Source organism: Ammospiza caudacuta, chromosome 3 (genome assembly GCF_027887145.1).
Source record: "Ammospiza caudacuta isolate bAmmCau1 chromosome 3, bAmmCau1.pri, whole genome shotgun sequence".
NCBI lineage: Eukaryota > Metazoa > Chordata > Aves > Passeriformes > Passerellidae > Ammospiza > Ammospiza caudacuta.
This window is the reverse complement of record NC_080595.1, coordinates 11,975,698-11,998,782: the sequence shown is the minus strand read 5'-3', so window position 1 is coordinate 11,998,782 and position 23,085 is coordinate 11,975,698. Positions and strand designations below refer to the sequence as shown.

General features: G+C 41.6%; 1 protein-coding gene across 1 annotated transcript in view; it reads right to left on the bottom strand.

Annotated features, from left to right (window-relative positions):
* Positions 1-17,734, bottom strand: part of FSHR (follicle stimulating hormone receptor) — a 79,376-nt gene extending 61,642 nt beyond the window's left edge. Inside the window, 2 exon segments of the mRNA XM_058801998.1 lie at positions 17,470-17,650; positions 17,653-17,734. Of these exon segments, the coding sequence (XP_058657981.1) occupies positions 17,470-17,650; positions 17,653-17,734 (263 nt within the window).
* Positions 17,735-23,085: the final 5,351 nt, after the last annotated feature.

Here is a 23,085-nt window from a genome sequence, read left to right as displayed (position 1 = left end):
CTGTGGGAAGTTTCTCACTGCATCTGAACAACTGTGGTTTTACTTAAATATTGGTTAAAGCAAGTATCCCATCAATAATCTACCTGTGGCTCCCAAGTCAAAACAAAGATAACTTCCTAATGCACTACATAAGGCATTTCTAACCTACAGAGATGTATTCAGCAACACTGACTCCATCTTGCTGTGCCCATATTGATTCTGAAGTGAAGCCCAGTGTTTTCAAAGCCACACCAAGGCTTCAGAGGATATTACTCTATATTACCTTTTGCCTGTTTCCATCATGACAATATCAAGGCTTATGTTTTGCCTGATTGATTCCAGCTGATAGCTCTGACATGCTGCAAAAGAAATTGCAGGCTTTAGACTGTGAGGATGACCAAGCAGACCTCAGCATGAATTAGGAACTGACTATGAGGTTTTTTTTTTTACTGTGGAAAGAATAGATTGCAGCAGCAAACACTGAAAGATGCAGTAGGCACAATGTGCAGTCCCTTCACAAGCTGGACACTCAGAGAGCTTTGAACTAGCCAAATAATTTGGAAGTTAAATATTTAAATAACTGTGTTAAACTAGGGGAAAGAAGGCCCAATGGCATCACTAACAAAATGCACCTACAGTAAATAAAATACAACTAAGTCACTAAATGCTGATCTTTGCCCAGAAACTCAAAGCCAGCTTGGTGCTGAAAAGTGTCTGTCTCCTTAAGATTCCTCTTTTAATCTGTTTGGAATAATAAGGGCTTCATTCTATTTATCTAAGTCTGAATAAAGGTATTTATTTTTAGAGAACTATCAGCCAGGCCTTAGACAAACCCATGCTTCCCAGGAAGTACAGGGAAAAGATTTCCTCTGCTGGCCCTTACTTTAGGAACATGGTGACTCCCATGAACCCCTAGATGGCAAGACTGAGTGCTTTCAAGCAAACAAATTTTTTTCCTAGCATAAAGGTAGTGCTTTGATTTAAGACAACAGAGAACAATACACAGTAGGACACCTTCTGAACAAAAACCTGTGTGAAAGAGTCAGGTAAACTTTCCTGAGCTCACTTCATATATCAGAAAAAGGAATCTAAGTGTCCCTGCTTGCACTAGAGGTGTGAAACAAAATGCCTTTTTTCTCAGAGAGAAACAGAGAACCAAAAGAAAAAAAAAAAAAAAAAAAAGAAACAGAACAGAACTCTGCTTGAAAACAAAGTGAAAATAAATCAGCAGTGAATGGATTAGCTTCAGATCAGACTGCCTGGAGCAGCCTGATCTGGAACAGCAGAGCACTCAGGGCTTGTGTTTTTTAAATTAGTTTTAATAAATAGAATCAATAGCTCAGATTATGAAGAAGAACAAAAGCACAGATCAAATCGATCAAGGCTGTAGCTTATCATTATAAGCCAAGGGGTGTCTTCTCTTGTCTGAATGTGATAAGATGGCAAAAGAATCCACTTGCAGCTTTTCAGTATCTCTCCCAGAACAGCTGTACACAGAGCTGGATACTGAAAATACTCCAGGTTATCCAAACATAAACATAGACTCCCTTTCCTTTTCCCCAGAAGGAAAAAAAAAGCCCAAAATAACAAATAAAACACAAAAAATAATATTTTTTTCCTGAAGATAAATGTAGGAATTTACAGGGGGGACAGAACTAAATAGATAAGCAAGAACCAAGTATCCTGCATTATATATGGGATTTAATGCTCAGGTGAAGAGATTCTTGGTCAGCTCACTGGAAAAATGGATTTCTATGGAGTAGGTTACGAAATGGTGCTGGAGAACACCATGGAAGTTCTCTCTAACCCCAGTGCTCAGCCAAGGGTTATCCACTGGAGGGGAACAAGGGAGGTGAATTAACTTCAATCAGGCTTTGGGCAATGGGAGGGGATGGGTGCACACAGGCACCTTGTTTTCCCCTTTATCCTTTTTTGTTTGTTTTGTTGGATTCCTTTTTTCCAAAGGGACTTTGCTCTCGGGAAGCTGCAGTGTCTTATTAATGGGAGGACCTGGTCACTGAGGAGCTCCCCTTTCATCACAGGGGTTTTATCCTGGCACCTGGTCACCCTTTCATCACAGGGGTTTCATCCTGAACACCCTGAGCATCTGCTCTGAGGAATAAGTGCCACACAGAAAATTAAAGTACTTAAACAGCCCCAGCCCCCTTTTCTTCCCCTCCAATGAAACTTTTTGTTTAATTTAAGCCAAGTACAAACCAGCAGTCCTGAATTTGTTTTATCAAATATCGTAAAACTGAAGAGGTTTTTGGCACACTTTGGGATGACACCCTAGATGTGTGAGAACAATGCAAGGTGCTGATAACCTCTGCTGACTCCCATTCATCCTCAGGTTGAAAAGCTGGCATCAGTTATGTGGGATTTGTGCTCATGAATAGCACATAAGAGTCTTTTTCATTGTTGTGGTTGAATTATAGATAAACAGCAGAAGAGGAATAGTAATCTTGTAATAATAGAATTTATGACAGATGTACTACTGAAAGTCATTCACATGCTCCAGTGGTGAGCGTGGTTCAAAGCCTATCTGGAACAGACTCCCATCTTGCTAATAAATATTCAGAGACTTTATAGTCTTCAAGGACGTCATATTGAACATCTGACAGAAAATTCAGTGCAAATCCATGAACATTTTTTATTACATTTTGATCGGAAGTAGATTCCTTAATGTTTATAGCAAGCAGTGCCTTTGCCAGAAGACACAGAACTTTCCTGGGCAAAGTACCCAGTGGTGAACTTGAAGTCCAACAAAATAAACAAAATACCAATTATGATTCAAGCATAGTGTAATTTATTTTCTATTCAGTGAGGAAGAATTGATTTTTCCAGCAGTGTCACTTACACTGTAATGACTATTGCGCATAAGACAACTTAAGAAAATGATGGAAAAACAAATTAGATGGGCTGCAGATCATTGGCTTATCTTGACTGCTCACCTTGAAGAGGGAGTTAGGGAAACATAAGATACAGTACTGGATGTCAGGGCGCTTGAAACCCCTGCTCTCCTTCCACCTCCTGGATGTCTCATATTAAAATTTAAATAAAGAAAACAAAGCAACATTTCCAGCAGGGATGAAACAGCACATTTGCCAGTCTGAGGGCATCTGCTAAATTAAAAACAATGATAACTTGCTGTGAGAGAAGGTAATTAAAGGGTATAAGTTGTGTAAGAAGTTAGCTATTTCTAATGCTCTCATTTTATTCTAAACATCCATTCATGAGTCACATGAGAAAAACATTGCCACAACTCCTTAGCTTTTGCTAGCTGACACTTCACTGCTGATGACCAAGGGCTAAAGCAATGCAGTAAAAGACTGGGCCCAATATTATGACACAATCCAATGGAAATCAATAGGAATTCTTCCACTGATTTTTCAATATGTATTGGACAGACAATTTATTGCATGCAGAAACCTGAATAATGGGAACAGAGGTTAATCAATCAGTGGTGCAGTGATAATCTCTTCATGCTGAGATGGAATTGTCCCAATCAGAGTTTCTAACAAAAAAATGAGTTGGCCTCACATTCTTCTCTGGCGACATCCACAATCAGCCAACATTCTGTACATTAAGTGCTGCACATCTTATCTAGCTGATAGAATTTGCTGCAAGAGGCTTGGTTAACCATGTTTGGTTTAGCTTAAGGGCAAGAAAAAATGACAGTCAGCATCAACCACTGAACCTGAAACGTCCCTGTGAAGTTTCACACTCACCCTTCCAGAATCATTACGTGTTCCCTCAGATTTATTTCAAAGGTCTGCAACATTACTCTACTCTAATTGCAGCTTCCTTGCGGAATATCCTATCTTTCCCCTCTGTTTTACATGGCAAAAAGTCTTTTAAGTTTCAAAGACAAGTTGGCCTTGGAAAAAAATGTGAGAATGCATGGATTTTGTAGCTGATTACTTTGTCAAGAAAATGTGCTGCTAATTTATACCCCTTGACCTGTTGGGTTAGATTCAGAGCTTGTTATTTCACCCCTTTTGATTATTTCACCTCAATAGCCAATTACTTTTTTTTTTTTTTATCTATTCTTGCAAATGGATTGTTCAAAGAGTAGGTATGATCACAGCCATTCTGTCTCACTTTCTCAGATTAAGAAATGCTTCTGGCAATGAGAAAATGAACATTTGCTCTGGGTTTGACAGCTGTAAAGGATGTTTATTTCCCAGGGCTTTGTTTACAAGGCTGCATTGTTTAAAAGAATATTCTCTGCTGCTTTTGGACTCCCTCTCCATTGCCCTTCTCTGGAGTCTATCCACCCCCTCGATGTCTCCATTAAATGAGGGGCCCAGAACTGGACACAGCACTTCAGGTGTGGCCTCACCAGTGCCAAATGCAGGGGGAAAATTACTGTCTTGGTTCTGCTGGCCACACCATTCTTGAGACAGGCCAGGATGCCACTGGCCTTCTTGGCCACCTGGACACACCTGGCTCACGTTCAGTGCTGCCAACCAGCACCCACAGGTCCTCCTCTGCTGGGCAGTTTTCAGCCACTCTGCCCCCAGTCTTTAGCGATTCATGGGGTTGTTGTGGTCTAAGAGCAGGACCAGCACCTGGTATTGCTTAACCTCACAATGTTGGTCTCAGCCCATCTATCCAGCCTGTACAGATCCCCCTGCAGAGCTTCCTGCCCTCCAGCAGATCAACACTCCCACCCAGCTTGGGGTCGTCTGTTATCAAGGGTGCCCTTGATACCCCATCCGGATCATGAACAAAGATATTGAACAGGACCGGCCCCAGTACTGAGCCCTGGGGACACCACTAGGCACCTTGAGTGTGGCACCATTCACCACCAGGCCCTCGGTCCAGCCTGTTCTTACCCAGACAAGAGTGCACCCATCCAAGCCATGGGCTGCCAGCTTTTCCAGAAGAATGCTCTGGGAGACAGCATTAAAGACTGCACTGAAATACAGACAGTCTGAAATCCTATATCCACAGGCTTTCCCTCACCCACGGGGAATGAAGGTCACCTGGTCATAAACAACCAAGCTGGTCAGACAGGACATGCCTGTCCCAAAGCCCTGCTGACTGGGCCTGGTTCCTTGGTTCTCCTGTATGTGCTCACACTGTGAGCCCTTGTGATCACACTCAAGGTGATCCCTTCCATAACCATCCCTGGCACCAAGATCAGGCTGACAGGCCTGTAGTGTCCTGGATGCTCCTCCCAGTTCTTCCTGTGGATGGATGAGACATTGTCCAACCTCCAGCTGTCTGGGACTTCCTTGGTTAAGCAGGACTGATGGTAAATGAGGGAGAGTGACTTAGTGAGCCGTTCCACCAGCTCCCTTGGTGCCTTTGGGTGAATCACATCTGGTGCCATAGTCCTGTGAGTTTTCAGGTGGCCCAGCATAACACTAATTACTTCCTCCTCGATTACAGGGGGTCTATTTTCTCTCCACCTTGGTCTACCAGCTCAGGGGGCTGGTTACTCTGCAGAAAACTGGTCTTACTGTGTAAGAGGCAAAAAAGAAATTAAGCATCACAGCCTCTTCTACATCCTATACAAGAAGCACTGAAAATATAGAAAGCCACAATCAAAATATTTTCTGCCTCTGCTTATGCTTTGATTTTCCTATCTCCTTCACTCAAGGGTAATCTTCTAAGGCACACAGATGTTTTAGGTGATTATCCTTTATCTGGCAGAAGTAGCCTCTCAGTGAGTATTGCTATTTCAGCATGGAGATAGCAGGGAATGATTAGTGATTGGTTTGACACTGTTTTCTTTCCAGGCAGTATTTTCCATCACCTCTTCTTCAATAAGATCAGCAAAGGCAAAGACAATTCAGATGACCATGCAAGCTAGGCATAGCTTGGAAAGCATGCTCCTCAGCAGGCTGGCAGTGAAAATATGGGCAGAAGCTTCTATTAGGCAGCTGATGAAATACAGATACTGAGGTTGGAAAAAGACCTTCCACTAGGGAGGAACTCAAAGCCATGGAAATTCCTACACTTGATGTTGAAGGTGAAATTTAGACCTCCACATAGTCTAGGTGCACCTTTTTGCTTCTTTGGGCCATTTTTAGAAAAGCAGTTGGCATCTTATTGAAACTCAAGGCTTCTGGGACTTTTGGGCTTCTAAGATTGAGAGCCATCCTGAATCACCTGAGTTCAGACTAACAAAACCCTGAGTGTTGCTATGCAACATGGGCTGAAGCCCAAAGCTGTTCATAAAAGTAGGATACCAGCATGTGGTGTTTTACAGAAATCTATAAACTCCTGTACACAATGGACATTGTAGAGATGTACTCTAGCTAGCAAGCCAGCCTAATAAAAATAGCAATCTGCCACCCCACCAGATCAGAGGTTAACAAGCTTTCTGTGGAATGCAGAAAATCCTCAAGGAGACACAAGCAGGAGCTCCTGAGGCGCCCCTTGCCTCATTGCCTGTTTCAGCTGATAACCACCTCGGCCTGGAGGACACTTGAGAGATGAATGCACACCTAGAACCAAGGCCGGCTCCTGGCAGCCTCACACCCAGGGTGAAAAAAACGCAAAGCCTTTCAAAGCCTTGAACAAAGACCCAGTCTCCCTGATTCCCAGTGTCGCCAGAGTGTCTCTCCCAGACAGCGTCCACACCTCTCAACAGACAAACAAAATGGCAAGGCCTGAGCTGGTGCTGGGCCACAGCCCTGAGGCTGCACGCTGTCCCCACCAGGCCAGGACATCAGAACATGCAAGGGAATGGGAATCAATCCTCTCCTCAGTGGAAACTTCATGGAAACTGCTGGCTCCTTGTCCAGCCTGTACAGTGCTCTGTTAAGCTCAGGATGGACATGCTCCAATTTCTAAAGTGTTCAAAAACCAATGTGATTTCTGGGGTGTGGGCCCATATTCATATAACCAACATGATTTCTGGGGTGTGGGCCCATATTCACATAACAAACAAACAATATCCCTTGACTTCCTTCATTTCTCTACGTTATACTGACATAACACAGCATAGCATGTAGAGAATTGAAGGAAGTCAAAGAAATATTGTTTGTTTGTTATATGAATACTGTAAACATATACTAAAAAATTCCTGTGGATGCAACATTCATGCATTTATGAAGAGCGTTAACTAAGGAGAAATATACAGAGAGCAATTAAACTCATAAAAGGGTGAGAACCTTCCAATTAGTGCTCCATAGGCAGCCCTACTGACCATAACGGAGCCAACCGTTAGCCATAATTGAAATACTCACAAAATCTCCACCTCAGCTCTCTTTAAATTACTGGCTGTAACACTGCTGGGAAATGCTGTTCTTCTAATACAGTGACAGAAACTGATGCAAGAAAAGTATAGAAAGGAAGAAAGTGAAAGAGGTGATGAGGCAGATGTACCAAGTCAATAAAAATGCATTTCAGGGAAAAAAGCCCTGAAACTTTACACCTCACTTGATATTAAAAAATAGTAGAGTTATAACTTTCTCTGCTGAGAAATAGTTATTAGAACGAAATACAAATATGCAAGAGGTATTTATTTTTATTTGTTATTTGGAAAAGGGAAACATTTTGCCATAGGAGAACAGTCTGGTGAATAAGGTTAGGCTAAGCCATGGGGTTAAACCCTGTACTCTTGGGAAATTGCTTGTCTCTTGCAGCCCATAGCTTTGCTGTTACTGTAATGGATAAAATTATGTTTACATACTTACCAGGAATGTTGTGAAATCTGTTGAGACAGAAAACTTTGTGAGCCCTAAAAGAGTTTTATCAATTCCATGTGGCCCATTAAAACAATTAAAATCTCCCCTAAAAATTTAAAACAAATGCAAACTTTTAAAAAGCTATTTTATTTGCATGTTCAATGCCCATTTTATTTCTCCCCACAGTGGTTTCCTGCCTACTGCAATAGCACAAAGTCCTGAATCTGCAAATCAGAGCAGACAGGTACTTTTGCACCTGCGATTTGTCCCACTGGGAAGCAGCGGAGCAGCCTGGGCAAGCAATTAGGATGTGTATGAACGCCTGTGGAATCAGACCCTAGATTTTTTTTAAGGTATTCCCTCACAGGGGCCACTAATGCTGATTTCAAAGGACTGGAGAATGAGGTCTGGGCTTCATGTACCATGGCAACAATATACTGCAGATAGGAAATTGCAGCTTGTGGGATTCGGATGCAGCGAGTATTTCCCCAAACCAGTAATTCCACCTAGAAAGTTGTTCTGCCAAGGCAGTTCTTGGTCTGCTGTCATTTCCTAGCACAGCCTGTGCTGCTTTTATGACTCTTCACTTGCCAAAAATGAAAAGCAAAAATTTCCATAGCAGTGCCGTTGGCCAAAGAAAACTTTGGGGACAAGAGAAGTTTTTTAGCATCAAGCCACTGTCTTTCCATGGGTTTATAGCCCCCCTACTTATACCTTCCTTGCTCAGAAATTTATGTGTGTCTACAAATGTTCCTGCTGGGAGACTGGACTCCAAGGAAAGACTCTTCAGAATTGATTGCTTCCCAGTAGCTGTCAAGAGGCAAAAAATGGATTTGGCTGTTGGTGTTCTTTCTTTTAAAGCTGTGGAGAGACTGGAGATGCCAGAGGAAGCAGCACAGGTGGTGCTTCCACTGCTGGAGACAGATGTGCTTTCTTACCTCAGTGAATGTCTGTGGCTCTCACAGGCATGAATGTTTCCCACAGAACCCTTTTACAAAGGGTCTGGGCCTCAAAAATGCCTACTGGGCTACTAAAGGCAGCAGCCTAATGTGGTTATACCATGTGATGGTGAAAAAAAGAAATCAAAGCTTACCCTGAAGGTAAGCCCTGAAATCCAAACCTCTCAAAGCCAAGTGTAAGCAGGGCTGTCACACCAGAGATTATTTCTAAGCACAAGACATAGCACAGAATATAAAACCATTAAAAGGCTCCCAAAGGTGTGTCCAAAAGAAAACCATTATAATTCTTACCCTGCCTTTGTGACATCCTTTTCAGTGAAGAAAACCCACCTCAAATAACCACATATCACTTCTTTCTGCTCCTGGTTTTAGGAAAAAGGGACAGGCAGAGGGTGTCTCCTACCATTATTACTCTCTCACCTCAGCCTGGGCCATTTTAGGAGTTACAGCTATAGATCCACACTGGTGTTTTCCAATCTCATCCCCTTTTCCCAGGGCCAAACTGGTGCAGGAAGAAGTTAAACACACACTCTGTGCACATACACAGGTGTGTGGGCACACTTCTTGGGGTAGGATTTGGTTTTGGGATAAGAGGGAGGGAAGATATCTTTATAAGTATATCATGGTATCCCAAAATTTTGGAACATAAATATAGGACATCAAAAAAATCTCGTGAGAAAACAAGCACCACTTTCTTTTCCAATCTTCACACAGTCCATCCATTCATTGCATGCTACTATTTCAAATAAAAAAAAATAAAATCTTCTCATCTTCATTTGAAAATATATCCCCCCCTTGCTCCACTCTCAAACAAAAGATGAATGAAACACTGAAAACTTGGAAATTTTCCCCACTGCATGTTTATGCACAGAGTGTTTTTGGAAAATCACTGAAGATACACAGATTCCTGACTAATAAATATTTACAAATAAATTCCAATTAACTTGCTGTATTTGAGCAAGGATTCATATCAGAAAGTACATCCTCATGTATGTGGATATGGGGAAACTTTGTGCCAATAGGACCATTCTCAGAATCATGCTCCATAGGCATTCACAAACCAGAATTTCCAGGCAAATATGTTAAAATGCTGACCAGTAAGAGCATTCTTCAATGGATAAGAGAGTGAGAAGAGCTGAAAGCTTCTGCCTGCAGCTCACCCAGTGGGTACATGCTTAAAATTGAGGCTGTCCTATCTATAGGAAGATCTGAGTATGTTACTTATAAGGATAGAGCATTTTTTAGTTAGTCCAGGCAAAGAGGGAGGCTCAGCAAGCTCAATACACTTATGAGAAGCAAGGATTTGTTCAGCTGAGTTGGGTTGGAGGCTGTTTTCATTTCACTGAGACACATATCTCCCCCTGCATATAATAACAGTCTGTAAGTTCTCCTCCAGCTACCCAGGAGCAAATGATTGTAGGTGGATTGATAAGGTAATGGGAGATAAAAAGCATCCCTACCTTCCAGGCTGAGCTCCTGAACGACCTATGGATAGTTGGAGGAAAACATCGAGCAAAAGTAAACAAACCACAAGCTTTTCTGACCCTAGACCGTCAAGATCAAAGAAATTACACCTGAGTAAAAGGCAGAAATCAGGCTCCTTATTATAGTGTACGTGAGACAATTACAAGAAATAATTTTCTATACTCTTACATGAAATCCATGCTTGGTCTGACCTATAATTTGAAATAAGCTTCATTTTAATGACTTAAATTTCACTGCTAATAAGAGCAGCCCAATCAAACCACAGGCAAAGTGCGTGAAATAATTTAGAGATTTTGTCTGAAAAGGTCAAGGTCTTAAACAAAGAAAAGTGGCTTTTTCTACCAGAGTGCTTGCCCCTCACTGTGTAAAACTAATAGACTGCTATGAAAAATAATACCTGCCTTTTGTGCCTAAACTATTTTGTTTACTGGACACACACACATACACAGAGACAAACACATTCCCAATCAGCTGCTGCCAAAATGAACAACACATGGCTGAGAGAGCTCCCCATTGCCAGATGGTGAAAATGAATGGAGTCCTTTCCACTGAAATTAATGAAGCTATGACAATTTAAATTAACTGTGAGCCTACCCCAATTATCTGTTAACTTGCCTGCACAAGGACTTGGGAAAGTTAAGCAGAACTAACTAAACTAAACTGCCAGCAGGAGAGGAGACAGTGAGGCATGTTGAACTCTGCACGGGTTTCTTTGGCTCCTCAGCTGGATGTCTCACAGGTTTGCTTATTTTTCTTTGGCAGATAACTCTGCTTGCCTCTGCAGGACCCCTTCCTGCACACACACTGCTGGCAGTCAGAGCAGCTCTCCCTTTGGGATGCATATTTTTACTTATAATCTCTCCTCTGGGCAAATCTTTTCCTGTTTTTGTGGCATTCCTCATCCACTTTCTCCTGTCACCCTTGTTAAACTCTCGCACAAGCAGTGTTTCCAGTGACATGTCAGCCTGATGAAACCCCCTCAGCATCTGCACAGAAAACCCTGGAGGGGCACAGCAGACTGGCTCCTGCTGGCTTATCAGGTGACACATTTTATGTGTGACACTCTTCCAGGGGAATGTGATTTGCAGCTTTTACAGGCACTGTCCCACTGGGGATCTCTTCTCCAGAAATCATCTCAGAAATTTATCTGGGATTATCAAGTATTTGAGAAGCTTTTTTAAATTTTATTTTTTTTATTTAATTGGCATGGCCTGGGATATTGAGGGAGATAATAAGCTTTACTCTTCGAGACTGCAATGCTGACATGAACCAGCTAAGTGTCTGATCTAGAAAATTATTAACTCAAATTCCCAAGATGCTAAATGTGATTGAGGATCTGAAAGCACAACTGCATGGACAAATACAAGGATAACAGATGAACTGGCCTGGCTTGGTAGCTCCCACAGTACAGCAGCTGGGTCAGAGCATCAGTGGCACCCACACACATGGCCCTGTCTGCATCCCTCTCTTCATAAACACCCTCAGCTCCCTCTGTGAGGGATGGAAAGGCAGCTCATTGAAGCTGTGACTGAGCCACATAAGCACTTTAATGTCACTCAAACTCGTGAAAGCATTTCCCTAGAGCTCTGAGTATGCTCTGCTCTCCCAGCTAGCAGCAGTCATCTTTGAGTGATACTCAATAGGATTCCCTGTGCCAAAGTGTCCCCGCATGGGATGAGGGATGGAGTTAATACATTGCAGTATTAGACATGAGACAGCAACAAAGTCTGGAATGCAGTGTTCTACTTCTGCAGAGTGAAAACTGATGAGTTGTGAGAAACTGTCGTACGAGGAGTAAATGAAGACAGGAAATCATCCATATTGTGGAAGTGTTTAGCCTAACACACCATTCAGAGCAAAGGAAATTAACTGGTGCGTGACACCAGTGAATTCATGACTCCTCAAATCTGCTCAGTGATTCATTTTCTCATTGGAGAAGCAAAAGACAGACCTCCATCCTACTTTGCAGTGTCCCCTAGGCTAACCAGCTTCCCCATTTTTACCACATTTTAGTTTAAAACTGCTAATTTCAGATCTCAGTAGGGCTTTTTTTTTCCTGCTGTGTCTCAACACTAACTTTGGTATTTACCAGATCCCATCTCATGAATAACATTACTGTCAAACTCTCCTGGGTTTTTAACTATATTAATGACTTGAATGGGGAGGCACACAAGATGAAGACACCATATTTGAGACAAGAAAATGTAACTCCCACAAATGACTACTTTAATCTTCCAAACACTTTAGAAAAACATTTATTATTACCTCATTCACTAGGCACCTTTTGATTCTTTGTAGGAACTGAACCAGAATATATCTAAAATGTCTAACAGAGAGACTTTATTTCAGCTCATCAGCCCAGAAGCCCATTTTGCCTGGTTTCAGATGTGTGGGGATGTGACACAGCCGGTTTGTGTGTGTGTGTGTGTGCATGTGTATAACAGAGACTGCTGGAAAAACCAGAATTTATATATTGAGAGAATCTCTCTGTAGCTGACCCCATTGAAGGGCATCAGCTTTGTACCCTCCCAATGCTGCATGCAAACAAAATCAAGTCTTGGCTTTCACTGCTTCCCTGCAAAAAGCTCAGTGATTTAGCAAGTCATTAAATTTTAAGTGAATGCACTTTCATAGCAAAGATATATTTTATACATACATACATACATACATACATACATACATACATACATGTGTGTGCATATATATATATATATATATATATATATACACACAATTATACATCTTCAGACTTTGCCATCCCTCTCTCATGCATGCACCAAGCTGCAGACCCTATAAGTAAAGTGGGAGCCATGTGCAAGAATTTATTTATATCATCAGGACTAAGCCAGCAGAGAACTGCACTGCAAGGCACTTCCATTGTGTGCAGTACAACTCCCTGTGTTCAAAAGCTCCTGGAGGTTTAGAAATTGAATGTTTCTGTAAATATATATATATCTTTGGTCATTTCTACCAGCCAAGGATCTGTCCTGCTGAGTTTACTATCCTTTTGTGTAATTTTCCTCTGTTTCTTTCTCTTCCTCTCTTATGATCTGCCCATTTCTTTTTGTCCTCCCAATTAAAATGTTAAATAAGAATCCAGCCTAAGGATTGGACCACTGCACTGATATACAGACAGCAATCTTACAGCAACTCTGTTTTTTACTGTTTCAAAGTAGGAGCTGATCATAAATTCAGGAAGAGAAGAATGTAACCCTAACAGATGCAAAACTGGTTTGAATTAAAAACTAAAATAATTAAAAAGGCTTTAGTCAGCATGTAATACGTTCTCAATATGCTCTGCTGTGAAAACATTCTCATCTTATTCCTGAAAAGATGAGAGTGGTATTATTGATTGACTGTAAGATTAATCACCACAACACAGAGAGTTCAAAGCTTTATGGGTCTTAATTTTGTGAGTTTACTTCATCCTCTCACACCTTGCCTTTCTCAGGTTAAGGTCAGTCCATCAGTATAAACACCCAAGCAAGAAGTGTAGCTGTTTGCAAGTTTCCGTGTAATTTCAACTCTAAGTGTGAAAGAATAAAGAAACATCCTAATTGCAGCTGTCAGTAACAGTGTTGCAGCTACAATTCACATAATTTGCAGCTTCTGTCGCTGGGAAGCACATCTGACTCACTCAGTACACAGCACAGGACTTGCTATTTCTAGGCAGCTGATGTTCTAGTGCTCAGACATCTACTCAGCCTTGACTTGATAGTCTAAAGTAAATATCCTTGAGCAATTGTAAAAAAAACACCTATGCAGTGAGCAAGTAAAAAACCCTGCTGTTTATAGTTTGCAGATGCTTGGGAGAAAACACTCTATATAACACAGCTCTAAACTGCTCTGACAATGGCTAAACTGCCTCCTAGAACCATGGAATCATTATGGCTGCAAAAGAACTCCCAGATAATTGAGTCCAACTGCGAAGCCAGCACCACCTTGTTCACCGCTCAGCCGTGTCCCCAAGTGCCACATCCACAGTGATTCCACCACTTCCCTGGGCAGCTATTCCAATGCCTGATGACCCTTTCAGGGAAGAAATTTCTCCTAATATTGAACCCAATGAGCCCTCGGCATAGCTTGAGACCATTTCCTGTTTTCCTGTTACTTGGTGCTATCCAAATGTTTCTACTTAGTCTGTTAAAACTTAAGAAGGATCCCTTCTGAGAATGTTATTTTTGTTTGCACTACAAAGCAAGGCCTCTTATGAATAAATGAAATCCCACTGAATACTGATGATGGATTACAAAATTTGATACTGGATTTTAAGGCTGGAATAGATCTTCAGGGAGCAAACTGCCTGCAATTGCTACTGAGTCACTCCCTCCTCTCTTCCCTAGAGGAAAATAATTGTTAATACTTGACCTAGGTGAGCCTACATTTCCCATCTGAACTGCTGGACTCTGGTTTCTGATAGATTGACTCCAAATTTGTAAGTCAGAGCCATCTCTCAGGCATTATGGTATGTATAAAAAAATACCAAAAATTCTTCTGCCCAGACAAAGATTATAAAGCAAAGCAGCTAATAACCACAGCCTCCCCTGTAACTCAGAACATGGCACCTGCAGAATGCTTGGAAGTCTGCAAAAAGCAATGGACAAACCAAGCTGTGATTATCCTCTCATGAGATTTTGGCCTGTAAGTGAAAAAGTAGAAGTGGCAGAAATGAGAGTGATGGAATCATGTGGATTCTGATCCCTGCTCTGTTTCCATGAGGTGAGTACAGAATGAAATCACTCACTCTGAGAGGCTGCCGGCCTTCCCTCTGCAACACCCTTGCTAAATCCAGCCAGGAGCAAACCCCTGTCTCATGCACCACACTGCAGAGCTCAAGTTTCCCTTGCAGCCCAAGCTCTCTCCGTTGGGAAGCCAGCCACAAAGAAACCCCTCATGGCAGCACATGCTCAGGACCAACACTAAACACTAAAAAATAACAACAATTTAAAAATTCAGCAGTGGAAAGAGATAATTGTTAGGGAGGGCACTATTTTTACCTTTATCATGAGTTTTCCTACCAAGTGTCTAAGCTGGCTGAGTGTCCCAACTTCAGACACAGCTGTAGTGAAATAGAAACACACAGCAAAGGGAGAAGTGCTTGAGGCTGATCAGGCTCATGTTCTCACTCTAAAGCATTCACCAGCATGCTATTCAACATTTTAAAGACACTAGGGAAGGACTCTGAGATAGCTTAGGAAAGTTATCAAGATCACATAAGGGAAGGTGGAGAGCTGTAAGTGTACTGAATGAATCCTTCTCCTTTATATTTATATAAATAAAAACAGACTGCATCCAGACTCCCAGAAATGAGCTCTTAGGTGAAAAAAGTACCTTGTATGATCTGTATGTAGCAAGAAGTCTCTGCTTGCATCCTGTACAGAGTTCTTAGACACCATGGCCTTCTGTGCTAAAGTTGGTACACTGATCAAAAAACTCTTTTCACCCATTAAGACTTTTTGAGAAAACATAAAACAAGATTTTCCTGCTAGCAGGAGTGTACCTGCAGTGTCATCTGGAGCAGTAAAACTTATTTTAGTAACCTGAATCACCCCACTGGGCACTCAGTGGAGAGATGCAGAGGAAAGCACTTTTCTAGAGTTCCCCTTTGATCCTGAAGGAAAAATCTAAGATTTATTTGTCACTTGATAGCTCTTCAGCTAATGTATCTGCCTTTGGTAATGCTAAGGTTTGGTATATTCAAAGCTGCTCTAGGCAGCTTTCAAATTTTTAAGGCATGCTGAAGTCAGTCCCAGGGCTATACTGATGGAATGGGACCTGAATTACTTTCTGAGAAACCAAAAGCTGCTTTATTTTGAGAAAGTGAGAAGAGAGTCAAGTTGAGAGATTCTAAATCCAGTATTTGCACAGCACTGGCAGAAGAAAGGATTTGTTTGCTGTTTTCAGTCACACTAATGTTGTATTCTGCCTGTTTCAGAGAATAGCACTTGTGCTAAGAACCCACAAATTAGCATCCTCAACAAACCCTCGAGAAGTTAACAAGGAGAAAACAAATCCCATTTTACTAACAGGTGCTTTTCAGCAAAACTCTACTTCTTTGCAGAAATAATTAAAAAATGCTTTTGCTTAATCCCTAGAAGGCAGACCTTAACTGTGTAATCTAAAGAAACAATCAAAGCAAAATTAAACAAAATTAGCTGTACATGCCTGGAGCACAGTGCACTCAAGATTTAGATGACCTAAATCACAGATGGATTAGTTTTTCCTCCGGTTGTGAGAATGATTTAAACTTTTACTGACCTTTTGTGGTTAATTCAGACATTTCTCTCAAGTTTTCACTGCAGTCTGCTTAGTCAGTGAGCATAACAACCCCTCCTTATGAAGAAAACAAAACTTGTACCCTAAGAAAACTGTGGCATAATAACCATGGATATATTGTGGTGTGTAAAATTGGGATGGGGGTGTATTTTTCTTACTAGTGACACATCATTCTTTGTTGCATCCTCCCTTCAAACTTGCCACTCCACTTATTTACCAAAGGCTTTATCCAGGACTACTCCTTTTGGTTTTGCTTTATGTTGTAACAATGCCAGCTGTCTGTGGGGGTGTTGGCAAAGGGTGATATTTGCCTTCAAACTATTAAAATGAAAACAATCACTTGCAGTTAGATATTTGCCATTGCGCAAGCTCCTTTGCTTGCCTGTGCTACTGACACAGAAAACAGCTGCCACACGTTATTTTTTCATTGCTCACGTTACTTTTATGAAAAATAATGAGAAGCTTTAAGATAGACAAAACCCCCTCTCTATCTTCACATTGTTCACTCTCTCCAAGCACGCCGCTCCTGTGGCGGAGGAGGATCCCTCTCTGAATGTTTATCAGAGTCCTTTCTGCAATGCCTTTGAGATTTCAAAGGGAAAACATTAAGTTCCTTCTTGGCGAACAAGCACAAACCTTTGGAAAGCTCCTGCAGTACAAACAAACACTCATCGTTGACTTGTTTGGGGCAGACAAGTTGCTCTGCACGTTCCGACAGCGCTAAAAGTAAAGCTGTAAAGAAAGCTTAGACTTTATGCTTCAAATTACTGTCACAGCACCAAGGATGCTTGTCTCAAATTTAGCCTGCACTTTGTATTATAACGTGCAAAATCCTTCCTTAACAGAGACCTCACAATGAGCACGATCAGAGAAACGGAGAGGAGTTTCAAGGTGTAATCGACCGAGCATCAGGGGAAGGGCTGTGCTCTGCAAACAGCCGGCTTGGAGTCTCCCAAGTGACTCCTCTAAATCTGACTTTTGGCTGGCCGGGCAGCAGCTCCTTTGGAAAGCCAGGCTCTCAACCACAAGGCTGCTGCTCCCAAACACAAAGGTGCTGCTCCCAACCACAAAGCTGCTGCTCCCAACCTCAAGGCTGCTGCTCCCAGCCGCTCCCTCTCCCTACTTACAGCTCGGTGGCGTTGGCAGGGATGTCCCGGGGAACCTGGACCACCTGGCTCTCCTGGCAGATGAAGACCCTGCCCAGGCAGTGGCAGGCAGGGTGCTGGCATGCCAGGCAGCCTGCCAGGAGCAGCAGCAGCAGGCAGGAGAGGGCTGGAGACATCTCTGCCCTCACATCTGTGCCCGTCCCTTTATCGGAAAAGGAGGAACGCTGAGACCTCCCAGGCCAGCTCCCTGGATGGAAGATCCGCCCCAAAAGCTGGGACAAGCCATGTGGCTCTTAGGGGATGACTTCTCTGCAAGTTTCACTTCATGACCCCACATTCCTTATGGCGTTGGAGTGGGGATAGCGATGGGAAATGCTGATTTTTCATGACACGAGTGTTTTGTATTTCAAGTGGTGTTGAAATGAGGGGGCCCAGCTGTACTAACCAGGGCTCTTTTAACGTGCTGGGGAAAGGTTCTTCCTTCTCAGCTACACTATTTTTCATGTCTTGCTTGGTGAGACCAAGGGACAACAAAGCATTTTTACTTTCTACAGCCCAGACCCTTTTTTTTGTCCCTAAAGGAGAAGCACTCTATTTATGGCACTATTTATGCTCCCATTCATGGATCCAAGGACCCCTGCTTTTGTATTTCTCTTAGGCAAAAGTAGGGTGGTAGTATTTTATATAGTCCACTTCATGGGGTAAGAGCTCTACAGACCTGAAGCCAGAGCTAAATAATGCCTTTTTCCCCACAACTGTGATTATTTTTCATGCAGTTGCTGATTCATCTTTTTTTTTTCCATTTGGCACCTTTATTGGAATCCAAACAGAAGAAAACACCACAATCCAAATTGTCCCTGTGGACTGGTAAACTAATTTCATCATCTAGAACAGAAATCCTAGAAATATTGCCAGATGACTATTTGTGGCACAACAGGAGGAAAACAGCCTCAAGAATATCATCAGAAGGCTTGGATATTGAATCTTGTCTTTGAGTCCCTATTTATATTTTTTTACTCTTTGAGTGAGCTAAATTATCTCACTACAAATATTAATCCTTGAGGAAGGGGCCCTGTGAACTCTTTGCTGTCACTGAGTCAAGCTGCACCAGGCCATTGCCTGGGACCAGAACTTCTCTACAAGGCATCTGAAATGAGCATTTTGACAAAAATTTTTTTTTGTGGTGTTTTAAAAAAAAATTATTTGTTTTTTTGAGTGTTCTATTGGTTTGTTTTTCTTTAAAACTGTAAATAGTTGCTTAAGACATGCAGAGCTTATAAATCATGTGCATTTTAAATAAGGGAGGGAGCCATGGGTGATTCTGTTGAACCTGACTCATATGTAATCCTTCCCATTGCTTGGAAGGATTTCTTAATCTTGTTAAAAACTGCTGTTAGCTTGTTTGTCATAGTTTTTTAAATGGCTGGGGTTTTTTCCTTGTCTTTCATAATCAAAAAGCATTAACAAATGTAATGAGACAAAAGACAGCATGTTTTCCCTGAATTGTGTGACAAAAAGTTTCCACCATTCTCACTTTTAAAACAAGCCTCATAATGTAGATGTTTCTTAAGGGAACCAATTAAATTTTTAAAAATAATTACAATAATTCTTAAACTTAACTTAAGACTTACCCCAGCTGTACCAAATATTTGTTATTTTCCCCCCATTCATTTAAGCTTACTCAAGATGAGAATTTAGATTCACTTAGGAAAAAATGTAAGGAAAAATCTTGATAATTTTTTTCTAACAATGGTAGGCTTATAACAAGGTGTAAGGGTATTCTTTTAGTTGTATGTGTATAGCAGAGTCCATTTTTCTAAGTTTCATGAGAAAGACAGTGACTGCCAGGAAAAAAGAATTTCTGAAACCTTACTGACCGACTTTTTTCTTATCTCTCTGTCTTCCCTTTCCTTTGAAAGATCTTAAACCTACAAGGTCTTCTGAAATAAGTAAAACCTTCAGTCACCTTCATCCTCAATGGGATGAAAACTGCAGAATTGCACCCTATGATCAAAGAAATTCCTATTTAGTTAAATTTTTGCTGTGGCCCACTGAAAGTTGGAATAACGACACACTTCAGGATTTAAACAAATGCCAGGAAGACAAATCATTTGAGGCTTTTGGGGTTTTGTCTTTTCAATACAAAGTCCTTAACTCCTGCTAGTCATAGACTAAAAGCAGGCTGAGAAAATCTCCAAAATATGAAATGTAAAGTTTCAGGCATATAAAGGGTACAGGAGTATTTGGATAAAAAGGAATTTAAGCTGTATCTCTTCATACTGAAATTCATCAGTATGAATGGTCATGTTATATTGATGAAATGGATAGTAATATTTATGACATTGTTGAAAAAGTGGTAACATTCTCTGAATGTCAAAACAATTTTCACTGATATGAAGACATCACAATTTGATTAACTTTGGGATTCATATATCAAACAATGAAAGTTGTTTCAAATGATGGCAATAATTCTTCTAGTCAGGAGATCAAAAAATATCACAATTATTACAAGGGATTTTTCCAATTAATTAGTGGAAACCAAAACCATAATAATTATGCTTGATTTTAATACAGCAAGTAAAATAGAGATATTTTAAAACATCAGGTCATGCTCAGTAGAAGATCATGAACGTAATGAACAAATATTGGAGGGAGGTCGTCTCTTTTCCATTTTTGTCTGGTGAGACTGTTTTATCAGTACTGTACACACTGCTCCACTTTCACTTACATCAGTTAAGAATGAGATGACAATTATTAAATAATATAAACCCCTTATCCAGACTGCAAGCTTCTCTTGTAATACTGCAGAGATAAGATTTTGATGGAAATATGCAAGTATCATTACATTCAATAAAATCAGGCTAGTATGCTAAACTGAACTGACATTTCATTCATATTGGAACAAGCACTAAATCAGGACCACACTAAAACTCCCTGAGGATACATGAACACTCAGAAGGATCTCTGAGTTGTTTTAAAGATACCATCCAAGCTCTTGAGGAATAGATTCTGATGTCTATTAATGTTTTGAGCTGAGAAACTCTGTCCTAATTTTGCACATGAATGTCAAATGTCACAGGGCCACATCAGCAAGTCCCCTGCACTGATGAATCAGCTGGTGATGCTCTCACTCCCAGCTCAGGAGCACAGTTATCTCCTCTTGGGAAGAAAATTCTTATAAAAGAAAGGGGGAAAAAAACCCTTCTTGGTATCTTTCTGTGGAATTTGCACTCCCAAGTCACTCCTGAGCGCCAGGTTGGAGCTATGACCACATCTGAAAACCCACAGGACCTGTTGCAGGGGACCCCCATCAGAGCATCAGTGCTAGGAGCAAGCATGCACTGCCACTGAGATTCATGCTGTTGAAAGTGTAAATGCAGAGATGATGGTGCTTTCAGATATTTATGAGAGCCTTATCTTTGCATCCATTTGCAGAAGAACTATGCTCCAGCTGGCAAATTGATCTTGAGAGTGTAAACTGTTTTCCTGAGTAAGAAAACAGAAATTTCCCCAAATTGAAGCACTGTAGCAACAGAGATGCAATTAAGTGAATTATGACAGATATTCAATGATGATGTTACAGATTATGAAATTAGATGACGTCTGAGACAAGCAGTTAATTCAAGGTTATGTGCTCAACAGGGGATCTTGTTTTAAGATGGTAGTTAGGGAGTCTGGTGGATAGGACTGGCCTCTAAAAATCAGCACTGGCCTCTAAAACCAGCTCTGGTTGAATTTTGCAAACACTGAGCCAGAGGAACCAAGGGGATCTGCAGACTCCATGCTCTGACCAAGCAGCAGTGCCTGTGTTGGGCCATGCTGTCACCTGGATGGATGAGGTTACAGTGGGAAATAAAATGAGCCACCCCACATCTGTCTCTCTTGCCCTCAATAAACTTGCTTCAAAGACAGCTCTGAGCTCTTTCTCTGCAGTGTTCACGTGGCCAGGTCAGCCCCTAAATCCAGCTGCTGGATGTGTGGGAGCAGCTCTCTTTTCCTTAAGGCAGGAAGGTCACCAGGTGCTGGAGTGCCTCAACCTACAGGCAAGTAAGTCCACATCAGCATCTGCTTGTGTTTCTCTCCTCTGAAACACAGCATGACAGCTAATTAAGTAAATACTGTTCCTACTGATGTTTCCCAGCCTCAGAACTCTGTTTAATTACTAAATGCCTCTTTATCAGTGGCTTTGCTTAACAATAAGCATTCTCTAAAAATGTGTAGGCAAATCAATCACCTGCATGAGCAGATGACATAAAAAACACATCCAAAAGAGGTTTATCCTTTCAGAGTGGATATTTCTTTCTCTTTTGAGGATTTCCAGCACAGAGTTTCTCCCTGTGGCTTTACAAGCTGCAATAGCCTCTATTGTCCTGATTGCCATGCTATGAGAAGAAAAAGGTGTTTTCTATCCAGAAAAGCTGGCAATGTGAGCTGGAGCAGATCCTAAAAGGAAATTAGAGGAAATTACTAAAAAGGTCACTGACACATCACTGATTTACCTTTTTTGAATGACCAACATGGGTCTTAAAACAGCAGATCATTGAGGCAAAGAGATCATTGACCTGATAAAAAGATAATGTTTTAGGCGCTTTCCAGAAATAGCCGTTCTGAACAGAATATGTTTAGCTTCACCTCTTTCTGCGAATGGGGATTATTTTAAAATACATTTGAATGGACAGATTTTATCTGTGCCCTCGGTGCCGAGAACATAAAACCTTAAAGTAGCCTAATAAAAGCAGTATTATTGCTCTCTCAGTTCCTTTAGCCATCTGCTCGCATGAAACCTCAACTGCAAAGCGGAGTGGAGCAGAGATGGTAAATCATCCACCAGAGGGAGTGCATTGACTCGGGAAAAAAACACACCCGTGTGAGGCAAAGGATCAGAAATTGCATGGAATTATGCCCATGACGATTTCCTGTGGCTGCCTGACTCTTGACCTCACAACTTGGCTGTGATGAGTCTCTCCCTTGTTAAACTGCACCCCTGCAGAAGCTGCCCATCACATGGAGCTGCGTCCAATGCAGCAGCCAGTAGCTGCACTGTGGCTCTTACTTTCCTCCTGCTTGAAGATGAATTAGGATCTTGTGTAGACAGTCCTACCTATCTATTCAGCTCAGGAAGGACGTTGCCCAGCATGGCAGGGTCTCAGAAACTTCTAATGTTTCTGCTGACACTTCTCAGTGACTTCGTGCTATGGGCTAGGGGAGTTTTGACTTTCTTTATTTCCCTCTGCCCCAATACTTTTATGGCTTGATGGCTAACAAGCTCCCACTCAGCCCATTATCTGTGTGATTTTTCTGAGGCAATCTGAGGATATAAGCACCTCATGTGTTTTCATAGCACAGGAGACATATGCAAGAGGCAAGAGTGAAGTTAGAGACTAATCTTTGTCACTCCACCTAGTGCTGCTCCTTGGGTTCAGGTCTGTTCATCCCCAGCCGATAATAAAAGACGCAGCCCATCTGCTGGGTTTCTCTCACATGTCTGCAGAAGCACAGTTATAGAAGTACTTTTTCTTTGCACTGTCCATGAGTGGGTTTGACTAGACCAAAATAATGCACAAGAGACACCAAAGCCTGCCTAGAATCACACTTTGCGCCGTATTTTCTCCTCTGACGCCTTCCCCAGCCAGAAAA